The sequence below is a fragment of the Salmo salar genome, chromosome ssa03 (assembly GCF_905237065.1).
Source record: "Salmo salar chromosome ssa03, Ssal_v3.1, whole genome shotgun sequence".
Taxonomy (NCBI): domain Eukaryota; kingdom Metazoa; phylum Chordata; class Actinopteri; order Salmoniformes; family Salmonidae; genus Salmo; species Salmo salar.
The window spans coordinates 86,486,269-86,513,639 of record NC_059444.1 but is presented as its reverse complement, the minus strand read 5'-3'; the positions used below and the strand labels follow the sequence as shown (position 1 = coordinate 86,513,639).

The window sequence follows — 27,371 nt, the reverse complement described above, 5'->3', positions numbered from 1 at the left end:
CTAAAATTGGTTCAATAGCAGTGACAGTGCGGTGGTGGTTTGAGAACAGAACAGTTTACGACTTCGATTAAGATAATCTAGGAAACTAATGCTTCTATTTTACACCTTTTTCACATCGACCCATAGAAGCCACTGAATTGTTTTTAATAAATACATGTTGTTACTGAACATCATTGATCTGAAAGGAGATTTAAAAAGTATTTTCCTTGATCATCTGATACAAAACAGTTAGCCTAGTTCGGAGGATAGCAGTGCAACAGTTCGAACCGTGCGTAATTCTCTGCTTCTTATTCCAATCCAATCACCAAACAGCAAGAATTCTTCGGAAGGAAAACCTTAAACTCGGAAACCATCAAAGGAAGACCTAAACTGCAGGTGGCTCGCGGAAAAGATGACGGCAATGAGATTGATTTCCTGGCTTTTGCTGCTGGTGTTTATGCAGTCCGGAGTTTTTGCCGCAAGAAGATTCCGAGGTGGTCGCAACCCGCAACCACGACGGACACCGCCTTCTCCCACATACCGGGACCGGGGTGACACCACGGAGAGTTTTCCTTTGGATTTCACCGCCGTTGAAGAGAACATGGACAACTTCATGACGCAGGTGAAGAACCTGGCGCAGTCCCTCTACCCGTGTTCGGCGCAGAAGCTCGACTATGATATGAAGCTGCACTTTTTGGAAAATACTTCAGTCACGTGCAACGATGGAACTCCAGCAGGGTATTGTATTCTTTTCTCATCTCATGCGTGACTTTTTTTCTTTCATACAGTCGAGGTTTCCAGAAATATAGCATGTTGAAAGCACACTCCAAACATGATTGCCCATTGGATTTTGCTTATCCTTAAAGTTTAAATATAGATTTTTTTTGTGATTGAGATATCTACTTTAGATTAGAGGATCACAAAAGGAACATGAAAACCATTTTTTTTTTTAAGTGTGTCATACAGATGTCCAAGACAGCTGCTGTGCGTAATGGCAGCTATTCAGCGAATAGTTGCGGCCTGGCACGTGCATAATGCGCATAGTGCTTGATTTCTGTGGGCTTCTTAATCTCATGATGCGGAAGTGATCAAAATGTATACATTTTCCACATTTGGAATCTCTCTACAATCATTGCAAATCGCATTGGTCCATTATCTTTACGTGTGCGCGACGCACCAAAATGTGTATAGAGGTTTTTTTTAATGTACATTGTATTTTTTAAATGAAGATAATATTGGAAAACATACCTGGTCATATAAATTCAATCCCAATTTTAATGGAAAAATATTATATTGATCTTTATATTGTTTTTATGTTCATCCAAACCAATGTCAAAATGACATAAACAATTTCCCATGAAGGAATATAGGCTAATAACTGTTATTCACCAGTAATATGGTTGTGAAATTGACACCTGTTTTCTGCATAGATAAGCACAGCCATTGTGTTGCTCATTAGCCTCAGTATGGTAGTATTTCTAAAATATAATTCAAAAAAAAATATTCTCTCTCTCTCTCTCTCTCTCTCTCTCCTCTCTCTCTCTCTCTCTCTCTCTCTCTCTCTCTCTCTCTCTCTCTCTCTCTCTCTCTCTCTCTCTCTCTCTCTCTCCAAAGACCTTAAGTAGTCTGTCATTAAGAGAAAATCCATTTGGCACTGGAAAAGCCTTCATGTTTTTTTTCCATTAATGAGGGATAAGCAGGGGGACTAAAAGCATTTGGATATTTAACTGTGTCTGTTATTGCAGCAAAGACAACCAGAGGGCATAGACATGGTTAAGCCAAATGCTGAACTCAATGGCACAGTGCATGCAGAGACACTACTCAACAGGTTGCATTGGGTTAGAGCCTCCAAATCTTAGCAAAGGGAACTGCTTTAATGTTGGGTTGTGTGGCTTGTGTAGTATAATAAACTATACACATGTACAAAGGCAAATATATTTTTTTGCCAGACAGATTCAGTGTTATTGGTTAATATGGTATAGTATACATCTAGTCATTGGTTAATATGGTATAGTGTAGTATACATCAAGTCTTTGAAAGGCTAATACATACAGTATCTATTGAATACTATATATCTGTTTGTTTTTACTGTCGATGTGCCATACCCTAATTTCTAATCCTCGTACTCTCGATGTTCCATACCCTAAATTCTAATGCATGTACTCTCAATGTTCCATACCCTACATTCTAATCCCCATGCTCTCGATGTTCCATACCCTACTTTCTAATCCCTGTACTCTCGATGTTCCATACCCTACTTTCTAATTCTTGTATTCTTGATGTTCCATACCCTACATTCTAATCCCCGTACTCTCGATGTTCCATACCCTACTTTCTAATCCCCGTACTCTCGATGTTCCATACCCTACTTTGTAATTATTGTACTCTCGATGTTCCATACCCTACATTCTAATCCCCGTACTCTCGATGTTCCATACCCCACTTTCTAATCCCCGTACTCTCGATGTTCCGTACCCTACTTTCTAATCCCCGTACTCTCGATGTTCCGTACCCTACTTTCTAATCCCCGTACTCTCGATGTTCCATACCCCACTTTCTAATCCCCGTACTCTCGATGTTCCATACCCTATATTCTAATCCCCGTACGCTTGATATCCCATACCCTACATTCTAATCCCCGTACTCTCGATGTTCCATACCCTACTTTCTAATCCGCGTACTCTCGATGTTCCATACCCTACTTTCTAATCCCTATCACCTATATTTGTTTTATAGCGAGCATGCCTGTAGATGCTCTATTGGGAGGTTAATGCTATTCTAACCCACTGCAATGATGAGGGATCCATTTAAGGTCAGAGTGTAATACACTGCTATGGAGCGCTAGCATGATGCAAGTCTGCATGTCCAGTACAGTATGTCTCCTAATATCAGATTGTTGTGCTTATACCCAACAGACAAAACACATGAAATGTGTTATGACTTAGACATATCGCTGGGCAGTAGGCTACAGTACCGTGTCTATACACGGGTCTTTAATGTCAGTGTGTGACTGACTGGATGGAGGATGTAGATGTCTCTCTCTGGATTTAGCATCCTGTATAAATCCAGTGTAATAATTAAACCTCAGAGTGACTCCTATCCTCCATCCCAAATGGCACCCTATTCCATATATGTCCCCCATTCCCTATGGCCCCTGGTCAACAGTAGTGCACCACATAGGGAATAGGGTTCCATTTGGGACAGGCACATAGAGAGTGGCCCATCCAGCCCGTAAAGCTCTTAGCTCTTTAGGATCACAGTGTGAGTGAGGACACAGAGGCTTTTAGACCTGGCCAGCAGGCCAGAGGTTGGCAGATGTCGTCTCTGTAATAGTCACCTTTATGTCTATAAATAACCAGATTCTAACACTAATTCCTCACAGCCAGTTCATGTCCCTCCCTGGTTCACCCTGTCCCTCCCTGGTTCACCCTGTCCCTCCCTGGTCACCCTGTCCCTCCCTGGTTCACCCTGTCCCTCCCTGGTTCACCCTCCCTGTTTCACCCTGTCCCTCCCTGGTTCACCCTGTCCCTCCCTGGTCACCCTGTCCCTCCCTGGTTCACCCTCCCTCCCTGGTTCACCCTGTCCCTCCCTGGTTTACCCTGTCCCTCCCTGGTTCACCCTGTCCCTCTCTGGTTCATCTTTCCCCTCTCTGGTTCACCCTGTCCCTCCCTGGTTCACCCTGTCCCTCCCTGGTTCACCCTGTCCCTCCCTGGTTCACCCTCCCTGGTTCACCCTGTCCCTCCCTGGTTCACCCTGTCCCTCCCTGGTGCACCCTGTCCCTCCCTGGTTCACCCTGTCCCTCCCTGGTTCACCCTGTCCCTCCCTGGTTCACCCTGTCCCTCCCTGGTTCACCCTGTCCCTCCCTGGTTCACCCTCCCTGTTTCACCCTGTCCCTCCCTGGTTCACCCTCCCTGTTTCACCCTGTCCCTCCCTGGTTCACCCTGTCCCTCCCTGGTTCACCCTGTCCCTCCCTGGTTCACCCTGTCCCTCCCTGTTTCACCCTGTCCCTCCCTGGTTCACCCTGTCCCTCCCTGGTTCTCCCTGTCCCTCCCTGTTTCACCCTGCTCCTCCCTGGTACACCCTGCTCCTTCCTGGTACATACTTCTCCTCCCTGGTTCATACTGCTCCTTCCTGGTTCACCCTGCCCCTCTCTGGTTCACCTTTCCCCTCCCTGGTTCAACCTGCCCCTCCTTGGCTCACCCTGCTCAACCCTGGTTCACCCTGTCCCTCCCTGGTTCACCCTGTCCCTCCCTGGTTCACCCTGTCCCTCCCTGGTTCACCCTGTCCCTCCCTGGTTCACCCTGTCCCTCCCTGGTTCACCCTGTCCCTCCCTGGTTCACCCTGTCCCTCCCTGGTTTACCCTGTCCCTCCCTGGTTCACCCTGTCCCTCCCTGGTTCACCCTGTCCCTCCCTGGTTCACCCTGTCCCTCCCTGGTTCACCCTGTCCCTCCCTGGTTCACCCTGTCCCTCCCTGGTTCACCCTGTCCCTCCCTGGTTCACCCTGTCCCTCCCTGGTTTACCCTGTCCCTCCCTGGTTTACCCTGTCCCTCCCTGGTTCACCCTGTCCCTCCCTGGTTTACCCTGTCCCTCCCTGGTTCACCCTGTCCCTCCCTGGTTTACCCTGTCCCTCCCTGGTTCACCCTGTCCCTCCCTGGTTCCCTCTAACCCTCCCCGGTTTACTCTGTCCCTCCCCGGTTTACTCTGTCCCTCCCCGGTTTATTCTGTCTCTCCCTGGTTCATCCTGTGCCACCTTGGTTCACTCTGTCCCTCCCTGGTTTGCCCTGTCCCTTCCTGGTTAACTCTGCCCCTCCCTGGTAATTGTTGTTGTTATTGTTGTTGTTGTTAATAATAGTGATGGTGATAGTGTTAGTGACAGTGTTAGTGACAGTGATAGTGTTAGTGATATTGACAGTGTTAGTGATACTATTAGTGATAGTGGCAGTGATAGTGTTAGTGATATTGACAGTGTTAGTGATATTATTAGTGATAGTGACAGTATTATTGATAGTGATAGTGACAGTGTTAGTGATAGTGACGGTGATAGTGACAGTGATAGTGATAGTGACAGTGTTAATGATAGTGATAGTGACAGTGATAGTGTTAATGATAGTGACAGTGTTAATGATAGTGTTAGTGATAGTGACAGTGTTAGTGATAGTGACAGTGTTAGTGACAGTGTTAGTGATAGTGACAGTGTTAGTGATAATGATAGTGACAGTGTTAGTGATAGTGACAGTGTTAGTGATAATGATAGTGACAGTGTTAGTGATAGTGACAGTGATAGTGTTAGTGACAGTGATAGTGTTAGTGACAGTGTTAGTGTTAGTGATAGTGACAGTGTTAGTGTTAGTGACAGTGTTAGTGTTAGTGATAGTGACAGTGTTAGTGATAGTGACAGTGTTAGTGTTAGTGACAGTGATAGTGTTAGTGACAGTGTTAGTGTTAGTGATAGTGACAGTGTTAGTGATAGTGACAGTGTTAGTGTTAGTGACAGTGTTAGTGATAGTGACAGTGTTAGTGATAGTGACAGTGTTAGTGATAGTGACAGTGATAGTCATAGACTGTTCTCTCTACTACCGCATGGCAAGCGGTACCGGAGTGCCAAGTCTAGGACAAAAAGGCTTCTCAACAGTTTTTACCCCCAAGCCATAAGACTCCTGAACAGGTAATCAAATGGCTACCCGGACTATTTGCATTGTGTGCCCCCCCCAACCCCTCTTTTACGCTGCTGCTACTCTCTGTTTATCATATATGCATAGTCACTTTATCTGTGCATTCATGTACATACTACCTCAACTGGCCCGACCAACCAGTGCTCCCGCACATTGGCTAACCGGCCTATCTGCATTGTGTCCCACCACCCGCCAACCCCTCTTTTACACTAATGCTACTCTGTTTATCATATATGCATAGTCACTTTAACCATATCTACATGTACATACTACCTCAATCAGCCTGACTAACCGGTGTCTGTATATAGCCTCGCTACTGTATATAGCCTCGCTACTGTTATTTTTCACAGTCTTTTTACTGTTGTTTTTATTTCTTTACTTACCTATTGTTCACTTAATACCTTTTTTACACTATTGGTTAGAGCCTGTAAGTAAGCATTTCACTGTAAAGTCTACAACTGTTGTATTCGGCGCACGTGACAAATAAACTTTGATTTGATAGTGATAGTGACAGTGTTTGTGATAGTGATAGTGACAGTGATAGTGACAGTGTTAGTGATAGTGACAGTGTTAGTGATAGTGACAGTGTTAGTGACAGTGATAGTGACAGTGTTAGTGATAGTGTGATAGTGTTAGTGTGATAGTGTGATAGTGACAGTGATAGTGTTAGTGATAGTGTGATAGTGACAGTGTTAGTGATAGTGACAGTCGTAGTGTTTGTGAGAGTGATAGTGGTTGTGATAGTGGTAGTGTTAGCGATAGTGATAGTGACAGTGTTAGTGATAATGACAGTGTTAGTGATAGTGACAGTGATAGTCATAGTGTTTGTGATAGTGGTAGTGGTAGTAGTAGTGATCGTGGTAGTGATAGTGTTCATGATAGTGGTAGTGATAGTTATAGTGATAGTTTAGGTAGCTGTATAGTGATAGATCTGTAGTTTATAGTTATAGTGATAGTTTAGGTAGTTGTATAGTGATAGATCTGTAGTTTATAGTTATAGTGATAGTTTAGGTAGTTGTATAGTGATAGATCTGTAGTTTATAGTTATAGTGATAGTTTAGGTAGTTGTATAGTGATAGATCTGTAGTTTATAGTTATAGTGATAGTTTAAGTAGTTGTATAGTGATAGATCTGTAGTTTATAGTTATAGTGATAGTTTAGGTAGTTGTATAGTGATAGATCTGTAGTTTATAGTTATAGTGATAGTTTAGGTAGTTGTATAGTGATAGATCTGTAGTTTATAGTTATAGTGATAGTTTAGGTAGTTGTATAGTGATAGATCTGTAGTTTATAGTTATAGTGATAGTTTAGGTAGTTGTATAGTGATAGATCTGTAGTTTATAGTTATAGTTTAGGTAGTTGTATAGTGATAGATCTGTAGTTTATAGTTATAGTTTAGGTAGTTGTATAGTGATAGATCTGTAGTTTATAGTTATTGATCTGTAGTTTATAGTTATAGTGATAGTTTAGGTAGTTGTATAGTGATAGATCTGTAGTTTATAGTTATAGTGATAGTTTAGGTAGTTGTATAGTGATAGATCTGTAGTTTATAGTTATAGTGATAGTTTAGGTAGTTGTATAGTGATAGATCTGTAGTTTATAGTTATAGTTTAGGTAGTTGTATAGTGATAGATCTGTAGTTTATAGTTATAGTGATAGTTTAGGTAGTTGTATAGTGATAGATCTGTAGTAGTTATAGTGACAGTTTAGGTAGTTGTATAGTGATAGATCTGTAGTTTATAGTTATAGTAACAGTTTAGGTAGTTGTATAGTGATAGATCTGTAGTTTATAGTTATAGTAACAGTTTAGGTAGTTGTATAGTGATAGATCTGTAGTTTATAGTGATTGTGATAGTTTAGGTAGTTGTATAGCAGTGGAGGCTGCTGAGTGTTGGACGACTCATAATAATTGCTGGAACGGAGCAAATGGAATGGCATCAAACACATGGAAACCATGTGTTTGATGTATTTGATACTATTCCACTAATTCTGCTCCAGCCATTATCATGAGTTCGTCCTCCCCAATTAATGTGCCACCAACCTCCTGTGTTGTATAGTGATAAATCTGTAGTTTATAGTTATTGTGATACCTCTCTAGAGCCTCAGGAAATATTTTCTCCAACATAATAAAGAGACTTATAGTGATGGAGTGGTGTGTCTGCCCTGGTAGATGTTAGCTAGTGGTGTGTCTACCATGGTAGATGTTAGCTAGTGGTGTGTCTACCATGGTAGATGTTAGCTAGTGGTGTGTCTGCCCTGGTAGATGTTAGTTAGTGGTGTGTCTGCCCTGGTAGATGTTAGTTAGTGGTGTGTCTGCCCTGGTAGATTTAGCTATGGTGTGTCTACCATGGTAGATGTTAGCTAGTGGTGTGTCTGCCCTGGTAGATGTTAGCTAGTGGTGTGTCTGCCCTGGTAGATGTTAGTTAGTGGTGTGTCTGCCCTGGTAGATGTTAGTTAGTGGTGTGTGTGCCCTGGTAGATGTTAGTTAGTGGTGTGTCTGCCCTGGTAGATGTTAGTTAGTGGTGTGTCTGCCCTGGTAGATGTTAGTTAGTGGTGTGTGTGCCCTGGTAGATGTTAGTTAGTGGTGTGTCTGCCATGGTAGATGTTACAGTGCGACGTTTACCCTTGATCAGTTTTCTTGGCGGCAGGGCTCAATGGCCCTGAAGAAACACCCAGGTCTGCATGCTGACACCACCTAAAACCCACATGTTGGCCAGACTTCTTCAGGCACTTCTTCATGCAGGGAGCAACAGAGCTCTGCATGGTTAGGGAACACTGTTCCAAACCCAAATACACTTAAAGTGGTGCTCCAGAGGTTCTGAATCATTTCAGTCAGTAGTTTTGGAAGTAGTGCTCATGAGCCAAAAAAGGTCCCCTGAAAATTATGCACAATTGTGTATTACATCATCCATTTAGTATGACATGTTACGTCCTGCCCAAAAAATATAAAATAAATAACTAAATTGCAATTCGTTTGAAATGTTACGAATTTGTAGAATAAGTGCACATGATCCCAGACTGCATATTAAAAGAAGAGACGTAAAACCAGGGTCCCTAGTCAGGTGTATTTAGAGCTCTACCTCTGTCTCCAGCATCCACAGACAGCAAGGAGAGGATAGGGTGGTCTGCCCTGTACTACTGGTAACCTCCATAGATGTTGCAGTGATAGTGTGGTCTGCCCCGTGCTACTGATAACCTCCATAGATGTTGCAGTGATAGTGTGGTCTGCCCCGTACTACTGATAACCTCCATAGATGTTGCAGTGATATTGTGGTCTGCCCCGTACTACTGATAACCTCCATAGATGTTGCAGTGATAGTGTGGTCTGCCCCGTACTACTGATAACCTCCATAGATGTTGCAGTGATAGTGTGGTCTGCCCCGTACTACTGATAACCTCCATAGATGTTGCAGTGATAGTGTGGTCTGCCCTGTACTACTGGTATTCTCCATAGATGTTGCAGTGATAGTGTGGTCGGCCCTGTGCTACTGATAACCTCCATAGATGTTGCAGTGATAGTGTGGTCTGCCCCGTACTACTGGTAACCTCCATAGATGTTGCAGTGATAGTGTGGTCTGCCCTGTACTACTGATAACCTCCATAGATGTTGCAGTGATAGTGTGGTCTGCCCCGTACTACTGATAACCTCCATAGATGTTGCAGTGATAGTGTGGTCTGCCCCGTACTACTGATAACCTCCATAGATGTTGCAGTGATAGTGTGGTCTGCCCCGTACTACTGGTAACCTCCATAGATGTTGCAGTGATAGTGTGGTCTGCCCTGTGCTACTGATAACCTCCATAGATGTTGCAGTGATATTGTGGTCTGCCCTGTACTACTGGTAACCTCCATAGATGTTGCAGTGATAGTGTGGTCTGCCCCGTACTACTGATAACCTCCATAGATGTTGCAGTGATAGTGTGGTCTGCCCCGTACTACTGGTAACCTCCATAGATGTTGCAGTGATAGTGTGGTCTGCCCCGTACTACTGATAACCTCCATAGATGTTGCAGTGATAGTGTGGTCTGCCCTGTACTACTGGTAACCTCCATAGATGTTGCAGTGATAGTGTGGTCTGCCCTGTGCCACTGATAACCTCCATAGATGTTGCAGTGATAGTGTGGTCTGCCCTGTACTACTGGTAACCTCCATAGATGTTGCAGTGATAGTGTGGTCTGCCCTGTACTACTGGTAACCTCCATAGATGTTGCAGTGATAGTGTGGTCGGCCCTGTGCTACTGATAACCTCCATAGATGTTGCAGTGATAGTGTGGTCTGCCCTGTACTACTGGTAACCTCCATAGATGTTGCAGTGATAGTGTGGTCTGCCCTGTGCTACTGATAACCTCCATAGATGTTGCAGTGATAGTGTGGTCTGCCCTGTACTACTGGTAACCTCCATAGATGTTGCAGTGATAGTGTGGTCTGCCCTGTACTACTGGTAACCTCCATAGATGTTGCAGTGATAGTGTGGTCTGCCCTGTACTACTGGTAACCTCCATAGATGTTGCAGTGATAGTGTGGTCTGCCCTGTACTACTGGTAACCTCCATAGATGTTGCAGTGATAGTGTGGTCTGCCCTGTACTACTGGTAACCTCCATAGATGTTGCAGTGATAGTGTGGTCTGCCCTGTACTACTGGTATCCTCCATAGATGTTGCAGTGATAGTGTGGTCGGCCCTGTGCTACTGATAACCTCCATAGATGTTGCAGTGATAGTGTGGTCTGCCCTGTACTACTGGTAACCTCCATAGATGTTGCAGTGATAGTGTGGTCTGCCCTGTGCTACTGATAACCTCCATAGATGTTGCAGTGATATTGTGGTCTGCCCTGTACTACTGGTAAACTCCATAGATGTTGCAGTGATATTGTGGTCTGCCCTGTACTACTGGTAACCTCCATAGATGTTGCAGTGATAGTGTGGTCTGCCCTGTGCTACTGATAACCTCCATAGATGTTGCAGTGATAGTGTGGTCTGCCCTGTACTACTGGTAACCTCCATAGATGTTGCAGTGATAGTGTGGTCTGCCCTGTACTACTGGTAACCTCCATAGATGTTGCAGTGATAGTGTGGTCTGCCCTGTACTACTGGTATTCTCCATAGATGTTGCAGTGATAGTGTGGTCGGCCCTGTGCTACTGATAACCTCCATAGATGTTGCAGTGATAGTGTGGTCGGCCCTGTGCTACTGGTAACCTCCATAGATGTTGCAGTGATAGTGTGGTCTGCCCTGTGCTACTGATAACCTCCATAGATGTTGCAGTGATATTGTGGTCTGCCCTGTACTACTGATAACCTCCATAGATGTTGCAGTGATATTGTGGTCTGCCCTGTACTACTGGTAACCTCCATAGATGTTGCAGTGATAGTGTGGTCTGCTCCATGCTGCTGGTACCCTCCAAATGTAGCGTAATTGGGTATTCTAAGCTTAATCGTAGTTTATTATGTCATGAGTTGATCATATCATGAAAGATTATCCCTGAGGACGAGAGTGTGAGTGAGTCGGTGTCTTGGCAAACACCACACCACTCAGCCTGCTCAACACCACACCACTCAGCCTGCTCAACACCACACCACTCAGCCTACTCAACACCACACCACTCAGCCTGCCCAACACCACACCACTCAGCCTGCCCAACACCACACCACTCAGCCTACTCAACACCACACCACTCAGCCTGCTCAACACCACACCACTCAGCCTGCCCAACACCACACCACTCAGCCTGCTCAACACCACACCACTCAGCCTGCCCAACACCACACCACTCAGCCTGCCCAACACCACACCACTCAGCCTGCTCAACACCACACCACTCAGCCTCCTCAACACCACACCACTCAGCCTGCTCAACACCACACCACTCAGCCTGCTCAACACCACACCACTCAGCCTGCTCAACACCACACCACTCAGCCTGCTCAACACCACACCACTCAGCCTGCTCAACACCACACCACTCAGCCTGCTCAACACCAGACCACTCAGCCTGCCCAACACCACACCACTCAGCCTGCTCAACACCACACCACTCAGCCTGCTCAACACCACACCACTCAGCCTGCCCAACACCACACCACTCAGTCTGCTCAACACCACACCACTCTGTAGTGACGCCTCCAGCACTGAGATGCAGTGCCTTAGACCGCTGCGCCACTCAGGAGCTCCAATGATGAGATATGCCTGGCAGCCGCCAGAGTTTCCGGTCCGAGAAGCCGACTGTCTCAGCTGCAGCCGCATCGTCGTCGGTAAAGAGGAGCGTGCAGATACCGCTGTTCCCTCTAGCTGCCTGACAAAGCTCCCTTAGAAGCTAGGCTTTAGCTCAGCAGGCTAACATGTCTGTTGCTGAAATAACAGTCTCTGTACATCGCAGAACATTGCAGAAGCAAATGGGGAATAGAATAGCATCATGCATGCTTGTATGGCCGACTGGGTTTGAATCCAGGCCTCTTGGGTGCTACAAGTCTGTGTTAGTCCGCTGAGCTAAAGCCTAGCCATCACAGAAACATTGTGAGAATCATGCCTGCTTCTAACGGTCTTTTATAGTGTCAGCTAGTCTGATCCTGTGAAATGGTAGAAATGTTGTTGGGTGACAGAAAGTTAAAGGGATACTTTGGGGTTTTGGCAATGAGGCCCTTTATCTACTTCCCCAGAGTCAGATGAACAACTGTTTATGTCTCTGTTTCCAGTATGAAGGAAGTTAAGAGGTAGATTTGTGAGCCAAGGCTAACTAACGTCAGCACTATGACTGGAAGTCCATGGGTATCTGTTAGCATGCTGATGCAATGTATTACAATGCCTTGACAGAACTGTAGACTTATACAATTGCAGTGAATTGATGATTCTACACTTCACAGTTGTGAGACTATGGGGATGAATTATAGCATTGCCCTCTTGTGGGCAGAGGATGAACAGATCTCCTGAAGTGAATGACCCATGCATCCAGATTGAAAAACTCTTCAGAGTGAATATTTCCTACACTACTGAGCTAAGCTCAGCCAAACCAAGCAGAAACTAACTGCCCACCGTAGTTGCTGGATCTGTGCTGAAAAGGACAACCCGAAAAGAAAACATCGGACCAGTTTAGTTCAGGTTCAGATCCATAGAATTGAATAGGAAAACATTTACATTTTAGCTACATTTACATTTCAGACGCATTTACATTTCAGCCGCATTTACATTTCAGCCACAATCACACTTCAGTCATTTAGCAGACGCTCTTATGCAGAGCGACTTACAGTAAGTTCATTCATCTTAAGATGAAGCTAGGTGAGACAACCTCCTATCACAGTAATAATAAGGACAGCTTTTCCTCAATAAAGCATCTATCAGCAGAATCAGTGCTAGTGAGAAGAGACAGTGTGAGTGTTAGAACCAAGAAAGACAAGGGTGTTAGTTGTTTTAATTGTTTTGGTTCAGACAGTGATCTCTGTGTTTGATCTCAGTGTTCAGAAGGTGGTTCAGGTCGTGCTGTTTAATCCACTGTAGGATGTTGTAACGCATCAAAGGGAGCATTCCTCTGGGTGGATGTAGTGAATATGGGTCCTGGGCAACAGAGATGTGTCTGTCTGTGTGTGTGTGTGTTTGCACAGACCTCACCATGGTTTTCATCCCTGGCTGCAGCAGGCTGCAGGCAGCACGTCATCTCCTCTCTGTTTTTCATTTCTGCATGGCCGGCACTGAGGGTAGTGGAGATTTTATCCAGCCTGAGATGGAGGGCCTATGTATGAGACCACTGTTAAAGAACGGTGACTTCAGCAGAGTAGTAACAGGGAATATGATGGTACTGCACTTCCTTATCACTGTTGCCAGCCACGGGCTGTTAGGGCACTGGTAACTCCTAGGGTGCTTCCAAAAGTCATCCAGGGTGGAGGAACCTGGATGAGTTCCTATCTGTTGTTTTATCACATGATAGGATCGTGTGTGTGTGTGTGTGTGTGTTTGTGTGTGTGTGTGATGTGTGTGTAACCAGCACTCAAACATTGTTTAGGTGAGTTCAAATCTGGGGGAAGTAGTTTTAGCTTTAGATTCGTTTTGCTAACAGAGATAAAGATCTTCAAAGTGACACCATGTCTTGTATTCTTTGATTACATAATATGTACATGAGGTCATAGGTTTATTCTGTTTGGCACAGTCACTGATGCCTGGAGGCGGTGAGGGCAACTTGAGTGTTTTGCGTGAGGATACATGATTCTTGTCCATGGTTTGTGAGATTGTGTTTCTAAAATAGAATGGTTTTCTTTCTGTTCTAGGTACTACATGAAAGAGTCCCGAGGGAGCAGACGGTGGTTGATATTCTTGGAGGGCGGCTGGTACTGCTTCAACAAAGACAACTGTGACAGCCGATACGACACCATGAGGAGACTGATGAGCTCTTCCAAGTGGCCTCAAACCAAAACAGGTCAGAATCTCTGCCTACAGTACCCGCCTGTGTCTGTCTGGCTGTTACGGTTCACCAATCCCCACCACTACTACTCTAAGACACAAATTAAGCTTAGTCCTGAACGGTATCCTGTGAAGCAAGTCACATCTACTCTGGGTTTTGTAAAAGTAGCCAGCTCCAGTTAGCTTCACATTCCAGCTCAGACTTCATCCGTACTACGACGGTTGATATTGCTCGTCTGCCTTCCGCTAACTCTAGCAGGCTTATAACTGCGCGTGCATGTCGCGCATGGCTAGTCGAATGCCAAACTCTTCATTGAAACAATACTGATACATCAATCCATGCCTTAGTCAGTGCCACATTTTCATTTGTGCCTCGCAAATTCAGCAGGTTGTCTTTATGTTATTACATATGGTTAATGTTGTCTTTATGTTATTACGTATGGTTAATGTTGTCTTTATGTTATTACGTATGGTTAATGTTGTCTTTATGTTATTACGTATGGTTAATGTTGTCTTTATGTTATTACGTATGGTTAATGTTGTCTTTATGTTATTACGTATGGTTAATGTTGTCTTTATGTTATTACGTATGGTTAATGTTGTCTTTATGTTATTACATATGGTTAATGTTGTCTTTATGTTATTACGTATGGTTAATGTTGTCTTTATGTTATTACGTATGGTTAATGTTGTCTTTATGTTATTACGTATGGTTAATGTTGTCTTTATGTTATTACATATGGTTAATGTTGTCTTTATGTTATTACGTATGGTTAATGTTGTCTTTATGTTATTACATATGGTTAATGTTGTCTTTATGTTATTACATATGGTTAATGTCGTCTTTATGTTATTGCGTATGGTTAATGTTGTCTTTATGTTATTATGTATGGTTAATGTTGTCTTTATGTTATTACGTATGGTTAATGTTGTCTTTATGTTATTACGTATGGTTAATGTTGTCTTTATGTTATTACGTATGGTTAATGTTGTCTTTATGTTATTACGTATGGTTAATGTTGTCTTTATGTTATTACGTATGGTTAATGTTGTCTTTATGTTATTACATATGGTTAATGTTGTCTTTATGTTATTACATATGGTTAATGTTGTCTTTATGTTATTACATATGGTTAATGTTGTCTTTATGTTATTACATATGGTTAATGTTGTCTTTATGTTATTACATATGGTTAATGTTGTCTTTATGTTATTACGTATGGTTAATGTTGTCTTTATGTTATTATGTATGGTTAATGTTGTCTTTATGTTATTACGTATGGTTAATGTTGTCTTTATGTTATTACGTATGGTTAATGTTGTCTTTATGTTATTACGTATGGTTAATGTTGTCTTTATGTTATTACATATGGTTAATGTTGTCTTTATGTTATTATGTATGGTTAATGTTGTCTTTATGTTATTACGTATGGTTAATGTTGTCTTTATGTTATTACGTATGGTTAATGTTGTCTTTATGTTATTACGTATGGTTAATGTTGTCTTTATGTTATTATGTATGGTTAATGTTGTCTTTATGTTATTACGTATGGTTAATGTTGTCTTTATGTTATTACGTATGGTTAATGTTGTCTTTATGTTATTACATATGGTTAATGTTGTCTTTATGTTATTACATATGGTTAATGTTGGCTTTATGTTATTACGTATGGTTAATGTTGTCTTTATGTTATTACGTATGGTTAATGTTGTCTTTGTGTTATTACATATGGTTAATGTTGTCTTTATGTTATTACGTATGGTTAATGTTGTCTTTATGTTATTACGTATGGTTAATGTTGTCTTTATGTTATTATGTATGGTTAATGTTGTCTTTATGTTATTACGTATGGTTAATGTTGTCTTTATGTTATTACGTATGGTTAATGTTGTCTTTATGTTATTACGTATGGTTAATGTTGTCTTTATGTTATTACGTATGGTTAATGTTGTCTTTATGTTATTATATATGGTTAATGTTGTCTTTATGTTATTACGTATGGTTAATGTTGTCTTTATGTTATTACGTATGGTTAATGTTGTCTTTATGTTATTACATATGGTTAATGTTGTCTTTATGTTATTACATATGGTTAATGTTGTCTTTATGTTATTACGTATGGTTAATGTTGTCTTTATGTTATTACGTATGGTTAATGTTGTCTTTATGTTATTACATATGGTTAATGTTGGCTTTATGTTATTACGTATGGTTAATGTTGTCTTTATGTTATTACATATGGTTAATGTTGGCTTTATGTTATTACACATGGTTAATGTTGTCTTTATGTTATTACATATGGTTAATGTTGGCTTTATGTTATTACACATGGTTAATGTTGGCTTTATGTTATTACGTATGGTTAATGTTGTCTATGTTATTACGTATGGTTAATGTTGTCTTTATGTTATTACGTATGGTTAATGTCGTCTTTATGTTATTACATATGGTTAATGTTGTCTTTATGTTATTACGTATGGTTAATGTTGTCTTTATGTTATTACGTATGGTTAATGTTGTCTTTATGTTATTACGTATGGTTAATGTTGTCTTTATGTTATTACGTATGGTTAATGTTGTCTTTATGTTATTACGTATGGTTAATGTCGTCTTTATGTTATTACGTATGGTTAATGTTGTCTTTGTGTTATTACGTATGGTTAATGTTGTCTTTATGTTATTACGTATGGTTAATGTTGTCTTTATGTTATTATGTATGGTTAATGTTGTCTTTATGTTATTATGTATGGTTAATGTTGTCTTTATGTTATTATGTATGGTTAATGTTGTCTTTATGTTATTACGTATGGTTAATGTTGTCTTTATGTTATTACGTGTAGTTAATGTTGTCTTTATGTTATTACATATGGTTAATGTTGTCTTTATGTTATTACGTATGGTTAATGTCGTCTTTATGTTATTACGTATGGTTAATGTCGTCTTTATGTTATTACGTATGGTTAATGTTGTCTTTATGTTATTACGTATGGTTAACCTGTCTGGGCCAGTGGGACGCTTGCGTCCCACCCTAATCAACAGCCAGTGGAATCGCGTCGCGCTAAATGCAAAACCTCATAAATGCTATAACTTCAATTTCTCAAACATATGACTATTTTACACCGTTTTATAGATACACCTCTCCTGAATCGAACCACGTTGTCCGATTTCAAAAAGGCTTTACAGCAAAAGCAAAACATTAGATTATGTCAGCAGAGTACCCAGCCAGAAATAATCACAGTCATTTTCAAAGCAACTAGCATGCATCACAAATACCCAAAACACAGCTAAATGCAGCACTAACCTTTGACAACCTTCATCAGATGACACTCCTAGGACATCATGTTACACAACACATGCATTTTTTGTTCGATAAAGTTCATATTTATGTATAAAAACAGCATTTTACATCGGCGCATGACGTTCAGAAAATCTTTTCCCTCAAATGCTTCCGATGATCAGCGCTACAATTTACAAAATGACTATTCGAAAACATTGTTAAAATGTAATATTGTCATTCAAAGATCTATAGATTAACATGTCTTGAATGCCATCTCTTTGCCAGATTTAAAAATAACTTTACTGGGAAATCACACTTTGCAATAAACGACGTGGTATGCCCAGAAAAGAAGTCTATGTTGGAGCCATCTTGGAACGATCAACCATCAAATATACTATTGTAAATAATCCCTTACCTTTGATTATCTTTATCAGAAGGCACTTCTAGGAATCCCAGGTCCATAACAAATGTAGTTTTGTTCAAAACAGTTAATAATTTATGTCCCAATAGTGTTAGCGCGCTCCGAAGGCTAGTAAAAATGTACCGTGTGCGTCTGACTTGTCGTCAGGAATGAGCAAAAAATATATATTTAAGTTCGTTCAAACATGTCAAACGTTGTATAACATAAATCTTTAGGGGCTTTTTCAACCAGGGCTTCAATAATATTCCATTGGGACGGTTGCATTGTCTTTCAAAACGTTTCGAAAAGGGAGAGTACCCATGGGCGCCGACGTCACAATGGTAATGGCCCATCCCCTGTGACCAAGGTAAACATCCTCTCTTTCAGTCAATTTTGATGGTAGGAGGCTCAAACCACTTTGTAAAGACTGGGGACATCTAGTGGAAGCCATAGAAAGTGCTAAATGAATTGCATGCCCCTGTGTGTTTCAATGGCAAATGTTTGAAGTGATATCCACACATCAGATTTCAGTTTCCTGTCAGGATTTGTCTCAGGGTTTTGACTGCCATATGAGTTCTGTTATACTCACAGACACCATTCAAACAGTTTTAGAAACTTTAGGGTGTTTTCTATCCAAATCAAACAATTATATGCATATTCTAGTTACTGGGCAGGAGTAGTAACCAGATTAAATCGGGTATGTTTTTTTTATCCGGCTGTGCAAATACTGCCCCCTAGCCCTAACAGGTCGTCTTTATGTTATTACATATGGTTAATGTCGTCTTTATGTTATTGTGTATCGTTAATGTTGTCTTTATGTTATTACGTATGGTTAATGTCGTCTTTATGTTATTATGTATGGTTAATGTTGTCTTTATGTTATTACGTATGGTTAATGTCGTCTTTATGTTATTGTGTATCGTTAATGTTGTCTTTATGTTATTACGTATGGTTAATGTCGTCTTTATGTTATTACGTATGGTTAATGTTGTCTTTATGTTATTACGTATGGTTAATGTTGTCTTTATGTTATTACGTATGGTTAATGTTGTCTTTATGTTATTACATATGGTTAATGTTGTCTTTATGTTATTACATATGGTTAATGTCGTCTTTATGTTATTACGTATGGTTAATGTCGTCTTTATGTTATTACATATGGTTAATGTTGTCTTTGTGTTATTACGTATGGTTAATGTCGTCTTTATGTTATTGCGTGTCGTTAATTCTCCTTTGAAAATGATTTTTAGTCTGGGACTAGGCCTAATCTGTGTCTGGGAAACAGTACCTTACTGTCAACTGAATGTAACAGAAAATATCAGACACTTATCTAAAGCAACCTACTGTATGGTAAGTGCATACACTCTTCTGTTGCTAGTGGTGTGCTCCTACCAACTGAGCCCCACCACATGTTATAGACAGAAAATGGCTATAGTGCTCTCTGTTCTGGCTCTGCACCCACACAATGAACAAAGTACAGACCAGGGCCCATATCCACACAATGAACAAAGTACAGACCAGGGCCCGTATTCACACAATGAACAAAGTACAGACCAGGGCCCATATTCACACAATGAACAAAGTACAGACCAGGGCCCATATTCACACAATGAACAAAGTACAGACCAGGGCCCGTATCCACACAATGAACAAAGTACAGACCAGGGCCCGTATTCACACAATGAACAAAGTACAGACCAGGGCCCGTATCCACACAATGAACAAAGTACAGACCAGGGCCCATATTCACACAATGAACAAAGTACAGACCAGGGCCCATATTCACACAATGAACAAAGTACAGACCAGGGCCCGTATTCACACAATGAACAAAATACAGACCAGGGCCCGTATTCACACAATGAACAAAGTACAGACCAGGGCCCGTATTCACACAATGAACAAATTACAGACCAGGGCCCGTATTCACACAATGAACAAATTACAGACCAGGGCCCGTATCCACACAATGAACAAATTACAGACCAGGGCCCGTATTCACACAATGAACAAAGTACAGACCAGGGCCCGTATTCACACAATGAACAAAATACAGACCAGGGCCAATATTCACACAATGAACAAACTGACAAACTGTTGGATGTCAGTTATAAAAAGCACAGGAATATATTTATCTGTGGTAATAACCAGTGTTATTGAGATTTACACCCAGTCATAATGGAGATATAGCTAACTGTGGTAATAACCAGTGTTATTGAGATTTACACCCAGTCATAATGGAGATATAGCTAACTGTGGTAATAACCAGTGTTATTGAGATTTACACCCAGTCACAATGGAGATATAGCTATCTGTGGTAATAACCAGTGTTATTGAGATTTACACCCAGTCATAATGGAGATATAGCTAACTGTGGTAATAACCAGTGTTATTGAGATTTACACCCAGTCACAATGGAGATATAGCTAACTGTGGTAATAACCAGTGTTATTGAGATTTACACCCAGTCACAATGGAGATATAGCTATCTGTGGTAATAACCAGTGTTATTGAGATTTACACCCAGTCATAATGGAGATATAGCTAACTGTGGTAATAACCAGTGTTATTGAGATTTACACCCAGTCACAATGGAGATATAGCTATCTGTGGTAATAGCCAGTGTTATTGAGACAGTCATCTATGTAGTCTTGACCAGTGTTATTGAGACAGTCATCTATGTAGTCTTGACCAGTGTTATTGAGACAGTCATCTATGTAGTAATGACCAGTGTTATTGAGACAGTCATCTATGTAGTCTTGACCAGTGTTATTGAGACAGTCATCTATATAGTAATGATCAGTGTTATTGAGACAGTCATCTATATAGTAATGACCAGTGTTATTGAGACAGTCATCTATGTAGTAATGACCAGTGTTATTGAGACAGTCATCTATGTAGTCTTGACCAGTGTTATTGAGACAGTCATCTATGTAGTATTGACCAGTGTTATTGAGACAGTCATCTATGTAGTCTTGACCAGTGTTATTGAGACAGTCATCTATGTAGTCTTGACCAGTGTTATTGAGACAGTCATCTATGTAGTCTTGACCAGTGTTATTGAGACAGTCATCTATGTAGTAATGACCAGTGTTATTGAGACAGTCATCTATGTAGTCTTGACCAGTGTTATTGAGACAGTCATAACATACTACTGTACAGAGCTATCTGCTGCCTGCTCCTGTGAAAGGGGAAGTGCCTCTCTCTCTCAATGTGTTGTCAGGACCATCATTCATGCAGTGATTATGAGGAAGATGGGGATGTTTCTGGGAGTGGCATGATGGTTAATGTAATATGTTCTCTATTGCCGTGTCGTTCCTCTCTTTAGGCACAGGGATCCTGTCTCCACTCCCAGAGGAAAACCCTCACTGGTGGAACGCCAACATGGTGTAAGTTCCAGGATTTGGTGTGTGTGTGTGTGTGTGTTCCAGTTGATCTTTATAAAGGTGTAAGAAGACCTGACATTGATGTTGTGTTTCCTCTCCAGGTTCATCCCCTACTGCTCTAGTGATGTGTGGAGTGGTGCCTCAGCCAAGACGGACCACAGTAAGACATCACTATTGGCCATACTAATGTGTGTTTGCATTTTCTAATGAGGTCAATCAACCAATCACCCAAACAATAAATCAACCAATCAGCCAATACATCAATCAACCAATCAATCAACCAATCACCCAACCAATAAATCAACCAATCAGCCAATACATCAATCAACCAATCAATCAACCAATCACCCAACCAATCAATCACCCAACCAATCAATCACCCAACAAATCAATCACCCAACCAATCAATCACCCAACAAATCAATCACCCAACCAATCAATCACCCAACCAATCAATCACCCAACCAATCAATCACCCAACAAATCAATCACCCAACCAATCAATCACCCAACCAATCAATCACCCAACCAATCAATCACCCAACCAATCAATCACCCAACCAATCAATCACCCAACCAATCAATCACCCAACCAATCAATCACCCAACCAATCAATCACCCAACCAATCAATCACCCAACCAATCAATCAACCAAGCAACCAATAAAACAAGCAACCAATCAGCCAACCAACCAAGAAATTAATCAATCAATCATTCAATCAATCAATTAACTTAAAACATATTTTCCTAGAGGGAAATTGGTTATTTCATTGAGTCATCCATGATACACATAGGATAGGTAGGCATGTTGTGTGCATTGTGTTGGTCACTCTTTCACTGAATGTATTGTGTTGGTGACTGACTGTCTGTCTGCCTGCGTGCCGTCTGTGTGCAGGTGGCTACGCCTTCATGGGGTCTCTGATCATTCAGGAGGTGGTGAAGGATCTGCTGACCAAGGGGCTTGACAACGCCAAGGTTCTACTTCTGGCTGGCAGCAGGTGGGTGGGGCCACATGTTGGTGTGGGTGTGTCTGTGTGTTAACGTAATGTAAATATAAGATTAGAGTAAGTGAGTGTGTCTGTACCTGTGTGTGTGTGTGTGTGTGTGTGTGTGTCGATGTGTGTGTGTGTGTCGATGTGTGTGTGTGTGTGTCGATGCCTGTGTGAGTGTGTGTATCTATGCCTGTGTGAGTGTGTGTATCTATGCCTGTGTGAGTGTGTGTATCCATGCCTGTCTGGGTGTGTGTATCCATGCCTGTGTGTGTGTGTGTTATCTATCTGTGTGTCTCTTCTCTACCCCACAGTGCGGGGGGGACGGGGGTCCTGCTGAACGTGGACCCTGTGGCTGAGCTGCTGGAGGGGCTGGGGCACCCTGGGATCCAGGTGAGAGGTCTGGCTGACTCGGGCTGGTTCCTGGACAACAAGCAGTACCGATCTACTGACTGTCACGACACCATCAGCTGTGCCCCCACGGAGGCCATCAAGAGAGGCATCAAGTAAGAGAGCACTCCACCACTGTAGCTGCAGCCTCTGGGACCATATTCACAATCTCAAATTGTGCTGATATAGGATCAGTTTTCCGACTTTTAGATCATATTCAATAAGATCATATGGACAGGGGGGACTGATCCTAGATCAGCACTCCTATTCTGAGCTGCTTTCTGAGTGGTTAGGGCCAGAGTGTTTCCCATGGCTCAGTGGCCCGACCAGGATAAGCTATAGGCCCTAGTTGTACTGTAATGTGTCACTTCATTGTTAAATGGATTGAAAATATTGAACCCCCTCACCTTAGGCTGCGTTTACACAGACAGCCCAATAATTGGCAAAAGATCTGATTTGATTGGGATGCTTGTGTAAACGCAGCCTTAGAGATCTGATCTGATTGGGATGCTTGTGTAAACACAGCCTTAGAGATCTGATCTGATTAGGATGCTTGTGTAAACACAGCCTTAGAGATCTGATCTGATTAGGATGCTTGTGTAAACACAGCCTTAGAGATCTGATCGGGATACTTCTGTAAACGCAGCCTTAGCGATCTGATCTGATTGGGATGTTTGTGTAAACACAGCCTTAGGGATTTGATCTGATCGGGCTTCTTGTGTAAACGCAGCCTTAGTAGCCTATTCTTCAGGTCCTATACGAACTGACACTGTAAGATGTTGACCTCTGACCTCTTGTCACCAGGTACTGGGGCAGCGTGGTGCCAGAGAGGTGTAGACAGGCCCACCTGGGGGAGGAGTGGAACTGTTTCTTTGGCTACAGAGTGTTCCCCTCCATAAAGAGTGAGTGCTAGCAAAGGTTAAGGAATTCATTTGTGAATTTGCACAGATATCTGTGTATGTCTCTGTGTGTCAGCGAGTTCATTATGGACAGCCTGTGCGTGCGTTTGTGTGTGTGTTCACTTGTGCATACATTACAACCTCCCTCCACGCAGGCCCAGTGTTCGTGGTCCAGTGGTTGTTTGACGAGGCCCAGCTGACCGTCGACAACATCCATCTGACCGGTCAGCCTGTCCAGGAGGGGCAGTGGCGGTACATCCAGAACCTAGGCATCGAGCTGAGGAACACGCTCAAAGATGTCCCGTAAGCACCCGCAAACTTACAGTAACTCTTACAGCAAATTTAGAGTTACTCTTACAGCAAACTTACAGTAACTCATACAGCAAACCAGCATGAACTCTTACAGCTAACTTACAGTTACTCATACAGCAAACTTACAGTAACTCTTACAGCAAATTTAGAGTTACTCTTACAGCAAACTTACAGTAACTCATACAGCAAACCTGCATGAACTCTTACAGCAAACTTACAGTAACTCTAACAGAAAACTTAAATGAATTGTGAAGATTGACAGACAGACAGTGTGTCAAGGTTATGCTGCCAACTGTGTTCAACAAGTCTCATGTATTTGCATACATTTTCAGGGCCATGTTTGCTCCAGCTTGCCTCTCACATGAAGTCATCACAAGGAAGTAAGTATCAATCTCTCTGTCTTTCATCTTCCACCTGGGTCATGTTCAGTTGGGCACATTATATATAAAGGTTTTACAACAGGAAACTGAAATTTGTGTTATTATTGGACACATTTATCACTTGGTTTTTCAACTTTCTTCAAACCTGGGTCGTGTTCAGTAGGGCACACCATATACAAAAAAACATTTTGGAACAAAAAATGGAAATCTGTGTTGTTATTGGACAAATCTAAATAGTACCTCCCCCTTTCCCTGCTTTTTCCCTACTGAACACCACTCTAATTAGAGAGAGATAATTATGTGTCAGCTAGCTGTTTATTCTGTGACTCGCTGTGATCTAACAGTGTCCTCTTGTGGCTGGTCTGTTACAGTTACTGGATCGACGTTCAGGTCAAAGGCACCTCCCTTCCCAGAGCCCTACACTGCTGGGACCGCAGTCTCCAAGACAACAGCCGGAACAACAAGGCCCCGCCCAAGGGCTGCCCCGTCCATTTGATTGACAGCTGCCCCTGGCCACACTGCAACCCCACCTGCCCCACCATCCGGGACCAATTCACGGGCCAGGAGATGAACGTGATCCAGTTCCTCATGCACATGGGCTTTGACGTGCAGAAGATGGCCCAGCAGCAGGGCATGGACCCCAGCAAGCTACTGGGGATGCTGAGCAGCGGGAGCTAAGGAGACAGGAGTAAAGTCTTAGTACAGTAGACTAAACCAGGGGGCTATGGGGCCAAATCCTGACTTTGAGATCCCAGAAAAAAAAATCCTTTTTATAAATACTTGTTTTAATCTCCCATTGACATCAATGTTTGATTTAAAGGGGTAGTTCACTTTTGGGGGGGGGTTCAACTTGAAGTAGCCTTTTAAGCAACAGACTTTTGTGTGGATCTCAAGGTAGGATTCGACACCAAGTCTGGTCCCCACATCTGATACCTCCAGCTCTGCTCCCCATGTTCCCTGTCCCCATCCCATTCACCTCAGCCCTAATCTCTGGCACACCTAAGGGCTACAGTCTGACCCCTAAACCCTCACCCCCAACCCACCCGACAGAGCCTCTCACAACCCAGTACTGTTAGGAGTACTGGGGCAAACACGCCACACAGACAAGGCACACCTCTCTGCTACTCTCCTTAAATTATATTTTGGTTGTAAAAGAAAAAGAAAAATCACGAATGTAATCCAGTTTTAAGGATGCTCATTGTTTAGTTGCTATTTGCTCTGTTCGTTTAGTTTTTTTACCTTAACTTTAATCCTGTGTTGATAGTTTTTAATTGTGTCATTGTTTAAAAAAGGCAGCAATGACTTAAGGAAGTTTTTTTGAAAGGAGTCTATGTAAAGTATATGAAGTAAACACAATGTTTAAGTCTGTCTAACTGTGGGTCTCTTCTACCACAGTATTTTCTCCTCAAGTCAAGAACAGGCACACACATTAACGGTGTGGAAAGCACTGGACAAGTAGTCCTTCTCTAAGGAGGCAGTGACTGCTTCCCAAATGCCACCCTATTCCCTATTCCCAATATAGTGCACTACTTTTGACCAGGCACTAGGGTGCCACCAGGCACTAGGGTGCCATTTGGGATGCAACAATAACATGGAATTATTCAGTGAGGTGAAACGTTCAGAATGTTACAGATAGAAATGGAACGAATAGATCAGGCACGATTCCCAATAGGAACTTGGCAGATATCACATCTACTCTACACAACACATATCTATCTGAACGTTCTGTAACCCTTGCACCCTCCTGAACGGGGTCAGTATTTACCCCCGTCTCATCTCCAAGGCAGTGGAGGGATGGGAAAAGAGTGGAAAGAGAGAGGGAGGATGAGGAAGGGAGAATGCAGCAACCCAGCTCTCACCCCTGATCATCACCACAGCACACTGTAACAACAACAACATCAGACTGTTCTTAATGTGATGCTAGGCAACACGTTAAACAAATCACCAGCTGGCTGACAGTTTGTTACTCTATGGATTGACACAGTATCATAAAGGCATAACATCACGGCTGCAACCCGGAATTGACCAGTCAGATTGAGAGACCGGAATGAACCTTTATATAATGATCTGTAGCAGTACACGTTCAGGTTCATTTGAAAACCGCAGGAATTGTATGAGGACCAATGAGAACTTTGACACAACCACCAAAGGTAGTGATTGGGTGCCACCTATTGGCAATTGGAGGAACATCATGAAAGTTCAAACAGGTTTCTCATGGGGCTTCCAACTAAAGAAATTATGATTCAGATGGTTGTGGTAGAGAAGAGTCCATTATACAGGTAACTACAGTCCCTACCTTGACACAGGTAGACATGGTTTAGATCCTAAAGGTATTGAACACAGAAACAGAATTCTAGAGGAATTCTGTTTCTATGATTCACCATAAAGTAGGATCTCATGTCCACACCGTGCCAGTCTAGAGTTCTACGGTGCTCTCCCTGATTTGTGGTGCTCAGATGGGTCTCAGTGCTGGTGGGCCTTGATTTAGCATGTCTGGCACAATGGAAACAATAGAATAGTGCCAAAAATGCAAGCCACTCACCCTCCCCATCTAGCACTCCTCCACGCAGGCTCAATCAAACACTCAAAGTATCTGAAAATGAAACAAAAACTGCATGAATCCAGGTTCTGTAGGTCACTCACACAGGCCCACTAATAGTTCATCTATACCACAGTGCCAATGCATGTAGTCCTCTTTACCTCTCAACAGAATCATCAACTATACTCCTTTTTAGTCAGCCATGACAGTTTCCATGCATACAGTATATCATTGCATCAGAAGGTGAACTACACGTTAGATGGGCTTTGTTGAACAACAAACTGTAAAATCAATGCAATTTCCATTCAAATGGAGAAGAATATCACATACTGGATTCTTTTTGTCTGAGTGTTTGTACAGGTTATTTTTAAGTGTTCACTATTGTAACTCCTTTCCTTTATATTTTTGTTAGAAAATCACTTTTTAATATAATGATAATGTTGTATGTACTGTAATGCTCAACGTTAAGTCGTATCAACTATGTTTTAAAGGACCTCTTTCAGCAGACACCAGAGAAGGAAAGGTATTATTCATTGTCATTTTGTTCTGTAACATATTTTTAACAGAGAAAACTCAAGCTACATTGGTAATTTACATATTTATTTTGTTATGTAAATCATATTTATAAGTGCTATATTCACAGAGAAGTGATTTTTTTGTAAATTGTAAATATATTGCTGTTTTTTTTCTCTTTGTGTTGATTGCATGTCTTTGTATCAGACTTTAAAGAAAGGACACAATACAATTATTTCAAAAGAAA

General features: G+C 42.0%; 1 protein-coding gene across 1 annotated transcript; it reads left to right on the top strand.

The window, feature by feature from the left end:
- Positions 1-27,371, top strand: LOC106601896 (palmitoleoyl-protein carboxylesterase notum1a). Its single transcript, XM_045715685.1, has 10 exons — positions 1-717; positions 13,905-14,053; positions 21,044-21,104; positions 21,203-21,261; positions 21,998-22,100; positions 22,406-22,597; positions 23,286-23,383; positions 23,536-23,683; positions 24,025-24,072; positions 24,444-27,371. The coding sequence occupies exons 1-10, from the start codon at positions 392-394 to the stop codon at positions 24,748-24,750; spliced, it is 1,491 nt and encodes a 496-aa protein (XP_045571641.1). The 5' UTR covers positions 1-391; the 3' UTR covers positions 24,751-27,371.